At 41.8% G+C, this 18,167-nt stretch overlaps 2 protein-coding genes and 1 non-coding gene across 8 annotated transcripts in view; 2 read left to right on the forward strand and 1 right to left on the reverse strand.

The window, feature by feature from the left end:
* The window catches only part of ITSN2 (intersectin 2), a 72,780-nt gene extending 57,763 nt beyond the window's left edge, over positions 1-15,017 (forward strand). For all 3 annotated transcript variants that reach the window (XM_035110349.2, XM_035110351.2, XM_035110348.2), the window contains 11 exons: positions 3,807-3,928; positions 4,787-4,893; positions 5,889-6,072; positions 7,673-7,771; positions 8,112-8,279; positions 8,504-8,716; positions 9,258-9,379; positions 9,467-9,549; positions 10,120-10,203; positions 11,637-11,810; positions 12,353-15,017. In XM_035110349.2, coding sequence (XP_034966240.1) covers positions 3,807-3,928; positions 4,787-4,893; positions 5,889-6,072; positions 7,673-7,771; positions 8,112-8,279; positions 8,504-8,716; positions 9,258-9,379; positions 9,467-9,549; positions 10,120-10,203; positions 11,637-11,810; positions 12,353-12,510 — 1,514 coding nt within the window. In that variant the 3' untranslated portion in view covers positions 12,511-15,017. The remainder of the gene's footprint in view (positions 1-3,806; positions 3,929-4,786; positions 4,894-5,888; positions 6,073-7,672; positions 7,772-8,111; positions 8,280-8,503; positions 8,717-9,257; positions 9,380-9,466; positions 9,550-10,119; positions 10,204-11,636; positions 11,811-12,352) is intronic.
* LOC118083271 (U2 spliceosomal RNA) lies at positions 2,490-2,676 on the forward strand. Its single transcript, XR_004692353.1, has one exon. It is a non-coding gene; the product is annotated as a U2 spliceosomal RNA (small nuclear RNA).
* The window catches only part of LOC118082609 (protein FAM228B), a 31,917-nt gene continuing 27,316 nt past the window's right edge, over positions 13,567-18,167 (reverse strand). For 3 of the 4 annotated variants that reach the window (XM_035110355.2, XM_060272355.1, XM_060272352.1), the window contains one exon: positions 13,567-15,810. In XM_035110355.2, coding sequence (XP_034966246.1) covers positions 15,678-15,810 — 133 coding nt within the window. In that variant the 3' untranslated portion in view covers positions 13,567-15,677. The remainder of the gene's footprint in view (positions 15,811-18,167) is intronic. The other variant, XM_060272353.1, reaches the window with a different exon arrangement.

Genomic DNA, 18,167 nt, shown 5'->3' on the forward strand with positions numbered 1-18,167 from the left:
TTAAAAGAACAAATTTTTATGCGAGTTCCTGATGGCGTAAATGCCGCTGAAGGATTGGTATGCAAACTAAATAAATCTCTTTATGGTTTGCACCAGAGTGGAAGAAACTGGCACCAAACATTGGCGAAAGAATTACTGGATTTTGGTTTTTTGCAAGGAAAAGCAGACAACTGTGTGTTTGTAAAAGGAAATGCAAATTCTGTAACAAAAATATGTGTTTATGTAGATGATGTGTTAATTTCTACAAAAACTAAGCAGGAATATAAACAAATAGTGTCACAGTTACAGAGAAAATTTGATGTGGTTGAATTGGGCATAGCTAAAAATTACTTATCCATGCAAATTGAGAAAGGCAAAAATGGATCTTTTCTAGTTCATCAAACTGTGAAAATTGATGATCTTACAGAAATGTTATGTTTAGACAATGCAAATGGAAAAGAAACGCCTGTGGTGTGGGGTTTCACATTTACAGATGAAGATAAGCCATTTCTTAACAAAACTTTGTATCGTTCTGCCATAGGCAAGCTTAATTTCATTCAAAGAATTTCAAGACCAGATATAACGTATGCTTTTCATTTTCTGGCAAAATTTGTGGAATTTTGAGCCCACTACGCAATGTTTTCCTGCTCTTAAAAGAGTGGTAATGTATCTCAAACATACAAAACATTATAGGTTGCAGTTTGCATCATGTGTTGACAAAGGTTTTGAAATTTTCTGTGATGCATCTCATGCAGTGGAGCAAAATAATTACAGAGGTGTGTCTGGTATGATGTTTTGTTATAACGGGTGTCCTTTTGAATGGAAGTCTCGAAATCAAACAATTATTTGTCTCTCCACAACTGAGTGTGAGCTATGCGCATGTGTTCAGGCCATTTGTGATATTGAATGGTATTTACAAGTATTTGAAGATTTGAAGATGCAAGTAACATTACCAGTGAAAGTTTATCTTGATTCCCAGAGTGGACTCACTATTCTGTGTTCAGAAACTAATACACAGCGCACTAGAGTATTAAGATTACGTTTGCAATTTGTAAAGAAAATGATTGCTGACGAAACAATTGTATTTCAGTATGTTCCAGGTGAGTCCAATTTTGGATATTTTCACTAAAGTGCTTCCGAAGGTCACACATGAAAGACATTTACAAAATATGCTTAATGTTGTTCCACAATAATGAACCGCAGGGGAAATGTTGAGTGATTTACAGTTTGAGGTTCATTACTGTTCCACAGAAATGTGTATCTCTTTAAAAGAAAGAAGGAAATGTAATGACCTAGTTTTGCAGCTGTGGGGCAGGACAGCAGTTGTTGTTAAGCTTGTATTGATTTAAGGCGTGTCAGCAATTGCATACAGTATATGAGGAGGTCTGCGTACCTCGCTCAGTACCCTGGGTGGTGGGTCATGATTCTGTAATGTTCTTATGATTAGTGTAACTTGTTCTTTAATTAAATCCACTCCTGATTATACTTTGCAGTTTCCTCAAAACACTTTTTGTTGTGCAATAGTTACTCTGCTTAAATACGCCAACATTTACTGGGCTCTAAATTACCCCCCCCCCCCAACAGATGGCTACTCTACCATTAAAACTCCAGGAATTATTTTCTTCAGCCCGCAGTTAGAGAACAGAGTCCTTCATTTTACCAAATTAGTCTCTTGTCCACTCCAGCCCAAAGATAATTTCAATATTGTCTATTTCAACCTTGGTTGGAAGGAGAAGGTATATAAAATCATTGTGAGAATCTTTGTAGAGAGTGTTTCCCCTTTCTTCCCTCAGTATTAGACAGAACATAGCGACTGCGCACGATTCTTTCATTTAGCAGGGGAGGTCAAGAAAGAAAAAGACAATTTAGTAATCATCATAACAAGCATTGCCTTGCCTTCCACTCCCGTTCTGGCTGCTGCAAGTATTTTTGTGCTTGTAAAAAGTCATTCAAATACCTTCACAGCTCAAGTCCAGTCCTTTTGGCAGCTGATTAATTGCAGCCCATTATCATATGCCCTTTCAGGAGCACCCCTTAATTAAAGCCCATGTTCCAGATTCTTGGGGAACTGATCATAGCTCATGCCGGAGACGGAGGTTCGTCCATGGCAGGGACACACTTCCCAGGTCGCACCTGTTCTGCCTTTCCAGCTGGCAGGTACAGGCTTAAGCGACACCGCAGGATAACCCTGAGGAGCATTGCCAGGAATTTTACCTCGTAAATCCTGGCTTCCCCCTGCACAGACAGCTACACTGCCCCGACATGGCCATGATGTCAGGCCAGAAACCCATTTTAAAGTTAAGAGGAGCTGCCGCCTGCCAGCAGAGAGAGGCTGGGTTCATTTTTTTTATTAAAAAAACCCCAATGTGTTGTTCTTCACAAAAACAAAATGTGTGCACACAAACACGGAGGGAGGGAGGGAGACACAGACAATTGCACACCCACAATCAGCGATCCCAGCAGGGGAAAGAGGGAAGCAGCTCTTATGTTAAAGCAGCATCTTTTTCATTTTCGCTTCTTGGCTTTTTGGCTAAGATCATGTGTAGTATGTGCTCTTATCAGTTTAATATCTGACATGTTGAGGACTATATATTAAATTGAATTTTGATGCTAGGGAAGTTTTTTAATGACTGTTTTAATGTATTTTTAATATCCTGTTGGAAGCTGCCCAGAGTGTCTGGGGAAACCCAGACAGATGGGTGGGGTACAAGTAATAAATTATTATTATTACTATTACCCCAGTTAATATTTTTATGTGAGAACAGGGGAAGAAAAGGGGCTCCAGATTCCAGAAGCCATGCTTCTCCCGAAGCCACCTACCAGCCTGGTGTCTCTGAGGGAGGGACGTTCCTGCTTGCAGGCTGCTCAGCTCCACCTGCTCAGGAGACAGAGCCCCCAGGAAGAGTTAGGCTGCACATGCACGCACACACACATAATATACAGTGGTACCTCAGTTTAAAAACAGTCTGGTTTATGAACTATTCGGTATAAGAACTCTGCAAAACCAGAAGTAGTGTTCCGGTTAGCAAACTTTACCTCGGTCTACAAATGGAAGCCGAATGGTGGAAGGACCCTGGCAGTGGGGGGCCTCTTCAGGGAAAGCGTGCCTTGGTTTAAGAATGGACTTCCAGAAAGGATTAAGTTCATAAACCAAAGTACCACTGTATCTCCAAGGACGATTTGTGCCTAGGGAGTTAAGGCAGAGAATGACCCTGCAGCGCACACACCATTTCTCAAAGAGCAGCGGAGGCAGAATTCACAATTGCAACGGCTGCCCAGGACAGGAAGAAGCATCGGCTTCCCAATTTTTGCAACAACGTCCTTTTTGACTATCACACACAAGCACACACACAATTCACAATAGATTGCCAGGTTATTTTTTTAAAAAATGGTTATCACAATTTGCTCTTAATATAAATATAAGACAATATATTGATATATCGCCCAGCCCTACTGTGTAGGAAGGAGAGGGGCAATTCATCCTCTTCTGCCATGTCTCACCGAACAGATTCTAACGTTAGCATCACCACATGAAGGCTCCTGGAAGCACTTCTCCAAGCCTTTACTGTGACAAGAGCAGTGCTGCATTACATGATTCTTCTGTCGAGAGCAGATGCTTTGCCTCCTCTCCTGTCCCAGGGCTGGTGAGAGACCCACAGGCTGCTCATGGAGAAACTCTGCCACAAGCCACACGTTGGGGTTCCTACCCAGCTATTTCAAAGCCAGTTTTCTTCTCCACATTTATCAAAAGCGTTCCCTGTCTATTTTTTGCTTGGTGTTAAGTTGGCACTTGGGCTCCAAGTGACTCGGACTGTTTCCTCCCCCAGGGTGTGCAGATCTCCAAAGTCTTGACACAATGCAGCCCATGGAAAGGAAGAGGCAGGGCTACATACATGAGCTGATCCAGACCGAGGAAAAATACATGGAAGACCTTCAGCTTGTCCTAGAGGTGAGATTTCCCTGAACACAAAAGGTAGTGATAAATGTATTGCCTTGAATCCCTTATTAAAGGTAAAGGACCCCTGACAGTTAAGTCCAGTCACAGATGACTCTGGGGTTGCGGTGCTCATCTCGCTTTACAGGCCGAGAGAGACAGTGTTTGTCCACAGACAGTTTTTCCGGGTCATGTGGCCAGCATGACTAAGCTGCTTCTGGCGAAACCGTTTATCCACTTGCACTTTGACGTGCTTTCGAACTGCTAGGTTGGCAGGAGCTGGGACCGATCAACAGGAGCTCATCCCATCGTGGGGATTTGAGACGCCGACCTTCTGATCAGCAAGCCCAAGAGGCTCAGTGGTTTAGACCTTGAATTTGGTTTAGACCATTAAGACCTTTTTTCTCAAATGAAAGCTGTGCAAAAGCTTTAACACAAATTCACAGACTGCACCTTCAGCTGCAGTTTTTGTTTCTATTTCCCCTGATGATCAAAGAATGTCAGGCAGTCCCTGAGACAGGATCTCAATTCAGGGATCCATCACAATAAAAGTACCATTGGGACTCATTGCCACTGCTTAATATACATTGTCAACATGAGTTACTAGGATCTTTAGATATCTTGTGGTCTCTAAGGAGATCACCCATAGCAGACTGGATCTGTGGAAACCTTTTGATCCTGCTCTTATTTTCTGATCACCTCAATTAGACTAAGTGTTTTGGAAGAAATATCTGGCAGCAAAGAAACAATAATGTTAGGAACAAAGGAAAACTTAAGTTTTGTGACTGTGAGTTATCAAACAGTTCTTAATTTGAGAGGGGAACATCACACTGTATTTAAAATTCCTTTTCCCCTCCTTGTATCTGACTGTAGGTTTTCCAGAAACAAATGACTGAAACAGGCTGTCTCTCAGAAGCAGAAATGGGATTAATTTTTGTTAACTGGAAAGAACTCATCATGTCTAATACAAAGTTACTGAAGTAAGTGCTACTACTCCTTTCTTAGCTTTTGTGGCTTTAGCTGTTTCAGTCCAAATAAACAAAATAGAACCATTGAGGCTACAGTCTACACCCACTTACATAGGAGTAGGCTATACTGAACTCAATGGTACTTATGTCTGTGTGGACATGTATAGCACTGTGGGCAAGCCAAATTTGGCCTTAATATTTTTCTCTTAAAATCATTCAGAAAGACTAGGGAGATTGACAAATATGTTGCCTGCACTGACTCCTCTACAGGGTCTCCGAAGTGTTTTCCAGTCCTGCTACTTGAGGAATCAGAGGTGCAGGGGATGGAACCTGGCACGTAAAACATGTCTTCCACAATTGGGCTGAAAGAAAAGTATTTCGGACATCTCCGAAGCATCTTAGCTGTACTTTTTAACGTTTTGTCAGAAAAAAATGAAAGTGTCTCTCTCTGCTCCTCAGTTTCTGTTTGGGAAGCTTTTGGTTCAATTTGTAGTCTTATGTGATATGATTTCAAATTCACTAAATGCAACCTTGATTGAGAAGAGTAAAAAAACATCCCTGAAGAAATGAAGTACCAGAAGCAAATAAAATAAGCACATGTACAATGCAGGGAAAGCAGAAATCTGGGCTTTTGAAATGGCCTTTTTAAAAAGCTTGTTTTCACCGTGACAGTGGATTGTCTTGCTGGGTGTATCAGTCTATAAACGCCACAACCAAATAGGAATTGGGTTAGCAGTCCCTGTGTTCTTGGATATGTCCAGCCTTCCTTTAATGGTTCCTTAAAGAGCCGTCAAACAGCAAGTTAGGTTGTGACCGTGGGTGTGACCTCCAGGTTCTGAATGAGCTCCTGGGTGAGGTAGCCAGAGCCACTTACTTCATCTTCTCAACAGAGTTGACCCTGCCACATGGGATCTCTGTGTGACAGTAACTGGTGAGCCCTTCCGTAGCTTGTTCCTGTTGAAAGCTCTGGATTCAAACTGCTTCCCTGTCGTTTTATTTTCTTCCAGAGCCCTGCGTGTGCGTAAGAAGATGGGGGGTGAAAAAATGCCCGTGCAGATGATTGGTGACATTCTGGCTGCTGAACTGTCGCAAATGCAAGCCTATATCCGGTTTTGCAGCTGCCAGCTGAACGGGGCTGCCCTCCTGCAGCAGAAAACGGATGAAGAACCAGATTTCAAAGAATTTATGAAAGTACAGTAGCTTCCTAATTCAATCATGTCTCTTTTCTCTCTGAGGCTGTGGCAGATGTAACACAAGCTCTCCAATAGCCACATCTACCTTGGGAACAGGCTCTTCCTTCTTTTGTACAGTATATCACACCAGTCTCTGCCCAGGCATTTAGCTAAAAGTGCCCCTTGGCTGCATGCTCACTTGACTCTCAGCCAGCTTCTCTGCCACGCTATCAAACCTCAATTCTCCTTGTTCTTTGAATAGGTCTGACTGTGGCTGCAAGTAGTCTCCACAAATGGAAAGGCTCCTTAGGAGGAGCGGGGATCTTGCAGAATCTCCCACTGGAGTACAAGGGAGAGCAGATCTTCCCTTCCCCCACAGCCCTCTGTGCTGTTCCAGAGAGGTCACCAACCCTGCAGAGCGGATTCTTGAGGGAGGGAGGATCAAGAGAAAATGCTGCCCCTTCCATGTAACAACCAAGGAAACAGGGGAAATGTGACCAAGGAAACGGAGGCATCTGGCAGGCCCCCAGCTGGCTCCAGCCCAGCCGGCCAACATGCCGGGCAATCTCCGGTCCTTGGTGCAGCATAAATCAGTGACCCAGACTTGCTCAGAAGCCTGGGCGCACTCTCTTCCAACAGATTCCACTATGCAGCAAATGTAGCCAGAGAGAGAGAGACTGTGGTAGCATATTTACAAGCAGTTTATTAAGCGCAAGTCAGGACAAAAGGGAAACATGTCTGATCTCCTTTGTGTCCTGTCAGAGATGCTGGTGGCTACCCTCGAGTAACAACGCTCCACACCGTCGTGTCTTTAAGACTTTTATTGGTGCATGCTTATTTACAGTGCAAGAGATAAGAGAAACATGACTGTTCAGTCTTCATCAGAATCTCGCAATGGCGCTTTCCGGCTATGCGCCCAGCAAAGTAGTTTGAGGATCCCAAAGCGCCGCCCCTTGCTCCTACGGGAGCTGCCACGCCTCAAATCAGGCGTTGGGGGGAAAGGGCGCCTGTCCGATGCTCCTCTGCTGGCCATTTCCTGTATAGGAGCTCTAGGCTGCAGTCGCGGCTCTTGGATGCTGCTGGAGCCCTGGACCGACCTGCTCACTTCCTCCTGCCCTTCACTGGACCCGCTGCTGGAGCTCTGACTGCTGGAGGAGCTGGACTTTATGATGGGGGGGGCTGTTCTCTGTAACTCCGCCCCCTTACATGTCCAGAGCAAAGCAGAAAGTTATACACAAATGGAAGTTCCAGCATGCAGCGCTGGTGTGTGTTAGGCAGACGCAACACTTCCATGTCTGCTCTTAAGGTGGAATGGAAAGACCTCTTTACTAGAACTCCACTCATGTAAAGAGTTTTGCTTCCCTTGGGAAATGCTGCAGGGAATGGAGCCTTGTTCTAGCTCTGCAGCAGGTTTTCCTTTTTCTAACGGAGCAGCCTGAGATAAGTCACACTCTCCCCCTTCATATTCTCCCTCTAGACAACAGAGACCCAAGGGGCTGCTCTTTTGCAAAAGATAACAAACTGAAGCTTGTACAACTGTTTGCACCTTTTAAAGCCCTCTGTCAATGTTGATCAGTAGCAATAATGCAGCCTCTCAAAAATACCGGTTTACCTTGTAGAAATTGGCTTCGGATCCTCGCTGTAAAGGAATGCCACTCTCCAGCTTCCTGTTGAAGCCTATGCAAAGAATCACTCGCTACCCTCTTCTCATAAAGAGTGTGAGTATCAGCATAATTGTTCTCTGAAGCACTGAGGGATCCTTTGCGAGGAAGGGTGGGATGGAAATTAAATAAACTAACTTGATTGACAATATTGTGTGAGAACAAGCAGAGAACTCCAAGTGTATTTATTAAAAAAATCAGAAAAACTGCTCATATTGGTGTGGATAACACCTAGGTTTGATCCCCATAAGGGACAGCTGTATATTTCTGCCTTGCAGGGGTTGGACTGGATGATCCTCAAGGTCCCTTCCAACTCTATGATTCTATGATATCTCTCCCCACCCTCCCCCCATTTAACTAATACTGCACTTTTCTTTGTCTGTTTTTTTCTAACCAGATTCTGGAAAATTCCCCTGAAACTCACCCAGATCACAGTAATCTGAAGCTGGCTCTTGAGCGGGCTGAGGAGCTGTGTTCCCAGGTGAATGAGGGAGTGCGAGAAAAGGAGAATTCAGACAGGCTTGAATGGATCCAGTCCCATGTTCAGTGTGAGGGCCTTGCTGAGGTAACTCTCTGGGGTGGGAAGGACTGGATAAAAAGGAGGAAATAGGTGCTGGGAATGCTATTATTAGGGGTTCTTGATAGAAGTGGCCCTGTTGATGACAGTTCAATGGGTATAGCCCAACAGCGTACATTAAGGGTAGCAAAATGGCTTTGGTTTGGAGTAGAATTTTCTCTCTGATGGTGAGAAGTCATTGTATTGCCGCATTGGTTTTCTTTTCCTTTTAGCAACTGATTTTTAACTCTCTGACCAATTGCTTGGGACCAAGGAAGCTTTTGCACAGTGGCAAACTCTATAAAACAAAAAGCAACAAAGAATTATATGGATTCCTCTTCAGTGACTTCCTACTTCTCACCTACATGGTCAAGCAGTTTGTATCCACGGGGTCAGATAAATTGTTCAACCCAAAATCAAATACTCAGTTCAAAATGTACAAAACGGTGAGTAAATTAAAGCATCTTAATTGTGCATTTGGAAAGGGGAGGAGAGGGATGTTTTCTTTAATAGAAATAATAACCTTTTTACTATTTAATAGAGTTTCTTGATCTACTAGGATGCTGAAGTTAACTGTACAATTTCAGTCTCCTATCAGTACTAATTTTGACTGTCAGTAGAGACAGATCTTCTATAATTAAAACAAAATTAAAAAATTCCCTCCAGTAGCACCTTAGAGACCAACTAAGTTTGTCATTCGTATGAGAAGTGTGCATGCACACTTCTTCAGGTATCTAAAACTAAAACAATCCAGGAGAAACAATTTACATTATGAGTTGCCAACTGAAGACGGTTTTCGCCCTCTGTGTATGCCCAGCCCCATGGGAAATAAGTTCCCTTAAAGATCTGGGGCCTCTTCCCCAGTGTAGCAGGGGATTCTCTCTCAGTGGTAGCTGCAGTGGTCTCTTCGGACACAATAAATTTAATTATAATTTCGTTTCAGCTTGTCCAAGTGTTTTTTTGAAGCTGCCTTTGTGTTTCTTTCAGCCTGTTTTTCTTAATGAAGTCCTAGTGAAACTGCCGAGTGACCCTTCCAGTGAAGAGCCAGTTTTCCACATCTCCCACATTGATAGAGTATATACACTAAAAACAGACAACATCAATGAAAGGTGAGCTCAGAGAATGTTCATCTCGCTTTGTTTTTGTTGTTCTTATTTTTGTAAAAAATAAAAATAAAATAATGTTCACTTCTGCAGAACTGCCTGGGTCCAGAAAATTAAAGGAGCATCAGAACATTATATTGAAACAGAAAAGAAGAAACATGAAAAGGCTTACCAAGGTGCTGAACGTTGGTTGATGGGAACTTGAAGGAACATTGGATTCTGGTGTGAATGGAAGCCTACCTCATGGGCTTCTTGGGGACATCTCCTGGCCTGAATCTAAATGCCACATATTCCTATTCCCACATCACATTTTCAGGCTTCTGGACATGTGGGCACATTCATAAAATAAGCCTCTGGCTTTACAAGTGGCATGAAGGGGTTTTGAGTTGCAAAACAGTTGTGCTGTGGAAAGGATTCTGTTCATGCAATGAAAGAATGTTGGTGAAACTGAACAGGGAAAGTTTGTATTTTGTAGGTCTACACTTCTGCCCTGCCCAGGCAAATTTATACAAATTGCAGATGGATCCTGCTTCCTCCAGGGTAGTTTTTAAACTTAATGAGATTTCAAAGCAGCTAGTTGGCATGTGTGCATAATGCAGACAGATACCATAAGTTGGCTGCTGCAATCCAGCTTCTGCGCAAACATGCCAATTTAGATGCCTTGCGTTTTGTTCCATATGTTGCTCGGCCAGCTTTCTTTTTCCGTCCAAGTGATTTACTGATTGAAAATTGGTTTTGTTTTTCAGCTCGGTCACAGAAGAGTTCAGGAATAGGACGTTTGATGGTGCATGTGATTGAAGCAACTGAATTAAAAGCATGCAAACCTAATGGTAATAATTTAGGGGCGGATGTTTGTCTTTGGTGATATAATTCCAAGTTCAGCAAGCTAATATGAGAGTGTCTAGTGCTACAAATAAGTTGTTGCCGAGCAATTTTCTGGAACTGAAATACCTGTGTATTTATATAGTTAGAGAACTATGGGGGGGGGAGATAGATTTGCAAACAACCTGAGCAGGGACTGGTTGTAATGGTTGCAATTGGAGCAACAGCATCAGGGCTCACGCCCACACTTGGAACTTTCAGTTTTGTTTTGCTTTTTAAGTCTCTAGCCCTTCTCGAAAGTAAGTTATGAAGCTTAATTTGCAGGCAACATTCCAAGCAATTTATGTGCAAGGAACCATGCTGACATTTCAGGCTTTTCTTTTTTAAAAAAATTTCAAGTAAGCCAAAACTATGCAATAAAAATAATAGAGGTACAAATACAAAAAAAACAGAAGCAGCCAAGTATCTCTGGAAGAAACTTAAATCAGATAAGTAGAGTACTTGAGACAATTCTTTTCAAAGCCTGGATTTCACAAGTATGAGGCATGGTGCTCGTAGACAAATAAACCATTTCGCAAAAGGAATATTGATTATTATTTTTTGGGAAGGTGGTGGGTAGATTCACACCTTCTATACGATATGGTATCCATTTATTGACTTTGTTATGGCAACCGAACATGGTTTTCACCCACCCAATTAATGGAACCTTATGGAGGTACACTTTGATTGAATTGCCTTTTGGGGGCTGTCTAAAACTATAACCATCAGCCACTATTTTTCTTTCTTTTCAGTACAACTACAAAGCTCTGTTTTCCTGGTGTGAATAAGTTTTGTTACTTGAAATTAAAAATCTTTTTTTTTTTTTACAAAAAAATAACTAAAATTTTATGCCTATGATACGAGCACTAAATCCCATATTGCAGCCATTTAACACCTCCTCCTATATCTTCATGACAGCTGCATGAAGTAGGTTAGGCTGAGAGTTTATGCCTGGCCCAAGGCAGGAAGTGAACAAAAACAGTGGGTGTTTTAAATGTGAACATGAGCATGTTCAGAGTTTTTTTTTTTATTTTTACTGTCAAGTTTGGTAAAATGTTGTGTTTTGCCTTGAAAGTTGTAAAATTGCACATGCTCTGAGTATTTTATTTTTATTTTTTGTAGTCAGACAAAGTTTATGTATCCCATAATAAATTTGATAAGTCTTTTAAGACCCTACAGGATTTAGTTTGTGGCACCTTATTTCAGGAATGCTTTTTCGGGACCTGTCTGGAGAACTGCACCAGGGCTCCCAGCTGCTTTAATCTGAACTTGAATCAGAGCCATATAAATACAAAGTTGTTGTTTTTTACCCTCTTGTGAAAATAGTGTCCTTAACTCTGCTCTGATTTGCCTACATTGTTCTTTTTGAAAGTTTATGTGTACACTTCTGTTTTATGCCAAGGGAAGAGCAACCCCTACTGTGAAATCAGCCTGGGGTCTCAAAGCTACACCACAAGAGCGCTGCCGGACACTTTGAACCCCAAATGGAACTTTAACTGCCAATTCTTCATCAAGGATCTCTATCAAGATGTTCTGTGTCTCACCATGTTTGACAGGGACCAGTTCTCACCCGATGGTAAGTGCTGCATTTTGTCTGTGAGAGAGATCATGCTTTGTCCCTTGTTAAGGATTATGAGGTGAAATGGCGTGGGCTGGAGCTTAAGCACAGTGGCCCCATTTGGGCTGTTTGTTGTGTACTCTACACCCCAATAGAGCTATTTGGGAAAGAAGAGAGGTGCTCACTGCCAAGCCCATCTGTACCATTCGTTTGTTGCTCCAGTGCATTATAAATACACCCCATTTTCAACAAACAGATCTTTATTCCCTGACTCCGACCATGTTTGTTTACTGTGTCCCAAGCGTGAAGGAGCCCATCATCAACTGTTTTGAGGTTCTTTTCCCACATGACAAATTACCTGCCCCGCTGCTTTTTGCTCCTCCTTCGAGTTCCTTTTTTGGGGTTCCCATTTTTGTTGCATTTTGTCTGTTAGGGGAACTAAAGATGAACAAATAAGCTATAACTTTCATTGAGTTTAATCTCAAATTAGTGTGCATTGGGTTGAAGCCTTCGTTATTCAACACAGATTTGAGTATGATTTGTGTGTTGTTGTTAAACAGATTTTTTGGGTCGCACGGAAGTTCCAGTAGCCAAAATCAGAACAGAGCAAGAAAACAAGGGACCTACAACTAAACATTTACTGCTGCATGAGGTACCAACAGGGGAAGTTTGGGTACGCTTTGATTTGCAGTTATTTGACCCAAAAACACTTCCCTGAAAAGAAGTGTTTTTTTTGTAATATTAGGAACTACAAACTGCTGCCATTTGAATTGAGTGTTTTGCAAATAATCCTTCCTTCCAGGCAGGTATTGCAAAATCACTTCACCTGATCACTTGTACATTATTTCTCGGGGGGGGGGGTGCTTACGTTTGTGACAATATGCAATGTAAAATGTACTGTATATAGAGATCCTGTAGCAGTGCCTTTCTTTAGAATACGGAAATTTTTGAATGCTGACGCCAATGTATCTTTTCAATGTAATTTTCAGAGCTCTTTAAAGTTTTAATTAGGAATGTGGCATTAAAATGTTTAAAGTGTCGCCACTTGGATTAATATGTGTGTGTGTGTATGCACATGTTACTGACATACATGCTGAGGGAATGATTTCGTTCAGGGCTAGAATAATTGAATCTCACGCCTGAAAAATGTAATCTGCTTGAATCTCACCTCAGGATATTAATTGTAGGAAATATATGCTGAAGTCTTAGCACTTCGCGATCCTTTAAATACTGTTTATCATTAATAGGAAGTTTATTACAAAATAAAAAAATTCCTTCAGTAGCACCTTAAAGACCAACTAAGTTTTTATTTTGGTATGAGAAGTGTGCATGCACACGAAAGCTCATACCAAAATAAAAACTTAGTTGGTCTTTAAGGTGCTACTGAAGGAATTTTTTTATTTTGTTTCGAATCAGACCAACACGGCTACCTACCTGCAACTAGGAAGTTTATTAGTTATTAGTTTATTAGGAAATTTCAACAATTTCTTCAGTTCTGTTAAGCATTTTATAACCAGATTTTGGTTATAAGAAGGAAAAACTATAAAATATTCATTTAAAATACTTGTTGATAATCATGAATATGTTTCATGTGATTTGTTTAATATATTTATGTAAATAAATACTTGGGTTTCCTGGAAGATGCCCGTAAAATGTGCACCTTTAAGCTTCGCCAATGGGCCCAAGGCAGTGAAGGTTACGTCACCCTTGGATCGGCATAGAGAATAAAATGAGCTTATTAAAATGATTTGTCTAGATTCATATGGAGGCATACTGATTTTCAAAAGTATATTTTATTGTACCTCTGAATGTGAAAAAACACAGGAACTAAATTCAAGAAAATATAAACAAAATGTAAATCATATTTGTTACGGGTACTGCTCATAGGATATAATGGAATTAAATAGATCTTCCTCTTCGACGCGAACAGGCAAAAGTGCCCACCGGATTGCCCTTCTGTGCAAAAGACCTGCAGCACAGCTGCACCTTGTAGAAGAAGTACAAAAAGGCTGGCAGCAGTAGTTGCCAGTTTCAGGCATTTGACAAATAGGCGGGCCCTCCTGTGCATTGTTAAATCGACTCTCTGCTACTTAAGTACTGTACTGCTTTCAATGCAAAGTTAGTGCGAGTTGTATCCTTTAGGTGCTATATTGCTTAACAAGTTTTAACAGAATTGCAAACTTGACCTGAATAAAAGTTTTCTGTGTTTAAGTATTTATATTTTTATCTTATCTTATTTTATTTTAATGCAATTTTCCTAGAGCATCTATTCAATTCAAAGTCAGATCCCACATTCCAAAAACTGACTTGTGACAACTTTTCCTGGGCGGGAATAAAAACAAAACTGCTATTTCACATTTACTTGTGCAAGTATCTACATCTAACTCAATACATACTTGAAATATAACAAAATCACCACACTTCTGCAATGAGTAAACAAATGAATGGTACAAATTTTAAATCAACAAAGGCCTTCAATATTACTATCTTAACAATACCACTATTAATCATTTCAACTAGTTTGCCTAAATTGTGTGTATGTTGCAAGGTATCTGCAAAAATTTCTCAACAATTGACACACTCCTCCTTTATATACGGTATCTATTTTGTACAGCTGCCATGGTCATGCCAACCGGATGATACCTGAGCAAATGGTATCTTTCACATTACAAGGGACTAACAACTGTTGTAAGAGTACTGTGTCCTGAATAACTTGGCTGTCTCTTACAAGATCAGTAACCTTTTAGGACCTGGTTTTGGGTCACACAAGGTCAACATCACCAACTGTTAGAGACCAGTGCATAATACTTGGTCTAATGCTCCCTTCTGCTTTTCAACTGAACCAACTGCAGCAAGGTAAGTGGATGATCTACACCAAAAGCATCTTCTTCTCCACAAGCCCCTCATTTTGGAAAGTAGATTCCATGAAAGAGTCTTGTCTTCAATTAAATAGTGCATTTAGTTGTGTAGATAGAAGAGTGTAATATATCCCTCACTTCCCTACTGTTAATAGGTTTGTGCTTTATGTTATTGTGCTGTGGCCAGAATCAGTAACTGCTCTAGTGCTCAGGTTTGTGCACATCTTTAGAGGACCTAATCCATGTGTTCCTGGAACATTATGCCAGACAAAAACAGTTTTTGCTCTAGGATGTTTCATATGTATGGCACTGCTATACTCAAAAGTAAAAAAGTGCTATACACAGGGTAGGACTCCTAACCTGGGGGGAATAAATATACAGTATCACTGCTGTTGCTTGCCATGCATCTTCCTGAGCTATCTGTCTAATGCAAAAGCTGAGGCTCTATCCTGGTAACTGTGGCTCAGAATCCACACTGCTTTTGGTTTGCATCTTAGATAAGGAATCCATTTCAAAGGCATATCATTGGGAAGCAGATTTTATTGCTGGTTTCCAAACTGATGAGCCAGTTAGTATCTGATTTGTCAAAAGACTGGGCATGCAGGTGAAATCTGGTTTCCTGGCAGAGCCATCTCTCGTTCAGCAGAAGCCAGGACGGGTCCCCCTACCTCTTGAAATCCACAGAAGTCAGGTTTCTAGATGTGCGCATTTTTCTCCTTTTAACAGAACGAAATTAGACCATTATCAGGCACTAATGCTTACTGCTACTGCAACAGTTGTTCACTGTTGTGTTGAGACTGTGTGGCACAGAATAAAATGTAAAATGGCAAACGGACCAGTACTCTTAACATTCCCTTTCCACTTCATTGACATTGAGAACAAAACCTTGTTAATGTGTAGATATACTGGTGAACAACACATAGCTATTCTATTAGGGGTGGAGTGGTAGGAAAATCATCTTCAGTGGGCCATCTCCTTCCCTCGTCTTAGAAGGCAGACGGCTATAATGCTGGCAGGAGGAGTGGGGTTAGGCCAAGACCAGTCCGTGCCTCTCAGGGCTCCTGGCTTTCCCGGTTGGTGAGCCCCTACTGGCTAGGATATTTTTCTTCTTTTGTGTTCTCGCTTGCTCTTTACCTTTCCTAGCTCTCATATGTGCCTTCCTACAAAAAAGAAGAAGGAGAATAGGAACGACTCACCTTGCCGAGGGTCTACTCTTGTCACATCCCTCCCCTGCTTCCGAAGGATGAGATTGCAAGTGCTGTCTACCTGCTATGGGAATATGCCTAGGCCAGTTGGGAGTCCAACTCCCAATAGCTCCAACTCCCAATTGGCCAGCATGGCCAATGCTCAGGATGAAGAGAGCCGTGATCCAGCAACAGCTGGGGAACCACAGATTCCCCATCCCTGCCCTGCATACTTCTGTTGTCCCTACAAAAAACAGGGAAACCTGGGACTATGTGCTTTATAGTCAAAGGTGCTCTGCTCTAGCTGGGGTGACTGAATCTGTGTGGAAGAGAGCGGCCAGGCTGGTAATAAAAAGAACCTTTCACAATGGAAAAACATCATTTACCTACTAGATTGGTGTAATGGGGACAAAACTATTGGGGTGAGAAAGGAAATTATCTTGCCACTTTTAAAAGTTCTCTCTCACTCTAAATTATGAAAAAAGGAGAGAAGAAGGATCACACCAGGCCCCCAATTCCATTCATTGCTCTCCTGAGATGACCTCTAGGATGACTTTCCAGAGCCAATGCACCAAACAAGACTTAATTCCCCCAAGCAAAGCAGAGAGTTTTAAGTTATCTACCTTGCTTACTGGTTTCTGAAAATCTCTCATGAGATTTCACAAGGCTGAAGAGATCTCACGAAAGCCTCCCTGCACCTAGGAAGCAAGGCAGGGAACTTAAAAAGTTTGTATCCACTTCCGGTGCTTTCCGACATGGTGAAAAGTGGCTCCCACACTAGCGGAGATAGTTTGTGCAGCTAATTAAGGATAATTTGAGAGTAATTATCCTTACAAACCCCCCTGCCCCCAAGTCGGGTAGGGGGAGAGGGACTTTCCAAGCCATAGTGTGTAACATGAAGCACTTACAGATCCTCAGAATCATAGAATTGTGGAGTTGGAAGGTAACCCCCCCCCAATGGGTCATCCAGTCCAACCCCCCGGAAAGCAGAAATCACAGCTAAAGAATCCTGACAGATGATCATTCAACCTCTGTTTTAAAAACCCCAGTGAAAGAGAGAGGTCACCATCTTCCAAGGTCATCCATATGTTCAGAAAGTTCTTCATAATTTTTAGTTGGAATCTCCTTGCTTATTTGAATCCATTGGTTTGAGTCCTACCCTCGAGCAGCAGAAAACAAGCTGGCTCCATCTTCCATGGAAATCTGAAGACAGCCATTATATCTCTCAGGTTCCTCTTTTCCAGGCTAAACATACCGAGCTCCTTCAACCATTCCTCATAAGGCTTGGTTTCCAGATCCTGGATCCCCTTGGGCACATGTTCCAGCTTGTCAATAGCCCAGAACCAGACACGGCACTCCAAGTGTACTCTGACCAAGGCAGAGTAGAACAGTACTACAACTTCCCTTGATCTGTACACTAGGCTTCTGTTGATGCAGAGTTCTCAAAGAGATTCTATTATGACTGAGCCACTGGCTCATAAGAACATTTGCCCAAGACCTGAAGACTCTTTGCAGCCCTGACTTTGGAAAGAGATTATTTCCAGAAAACCACTACAGTGGTACCTCAGTTCTTGAACGTAATCCGTAACATTCGAAAACTGAGGCGCAAAGGGCTGTCTGCAAATTCAATTGAGAAAATTGAAAAACGCAGTGGAAGCCATTGGACTTCCAATGCATATTCGAAAACAGAAGCATTTACTTCTGGGTTTTCAGCGTTCGGGTTCTGAAAGTTTGTCAACAGAGACGTTCGAGAATCAAGGTACCACTGTACCACAAAAGGCACTCATTTGCCAAGATGAAGGCCTCTTCCTCGCTCTTGTATTGCAGCTGTAACTTTCATCTCTACACATTAATAGTCTGCATACTGCCCAACCTCATATACATTTCCATTGGAACTGGAAGACAAGAGTGCTGAAAACAAACCAGTTTCTTGCACCATGTATTTCTCAGCTGAGCTATCAACTAAGCCTTCTAAGATTTAAAAAGCCTAGCAAACTAATTTTGCTAGAGATCAAACCTGAATCTCCTGGCATGACTCAAAAGATCTACTTTCATATCACATAACTGCCATTGGACTATACCTGTCAGACCAAGGATTAGACACCTGAATGCTTTCCTACCTAACATTCTCCCTTTGAATATTTATTTATTATATAAATACCTCACTCTTCTCCAAAAGGTAATTGTTCAAAACAACTTAAAATTCTCCATCATGTGCTAGTTGCCAATACGCTCCCAGGCTAAGTTTAAAGTGTTGTGATTAGTATATAAAGCCCTTGACAGCTTGGGGCCCCATATATTTGGAGAGAGGTAGCCTCCACTGTGGGAGCAGG

This window comes from Zootoca vivipara, chromosome 3 (genome assembly GCF_963506605.1).
Source record: "Zootoca vivipara chromosome 3, rZooViv1.1, whole genome shotgun sequence".
Classification (NCBI taxonomy): Eukaryota; Metazoa; Chordata; class Lepidosauria; order Squamata; family Lacertidae; genus Zootoca; species Zootoca vivipara.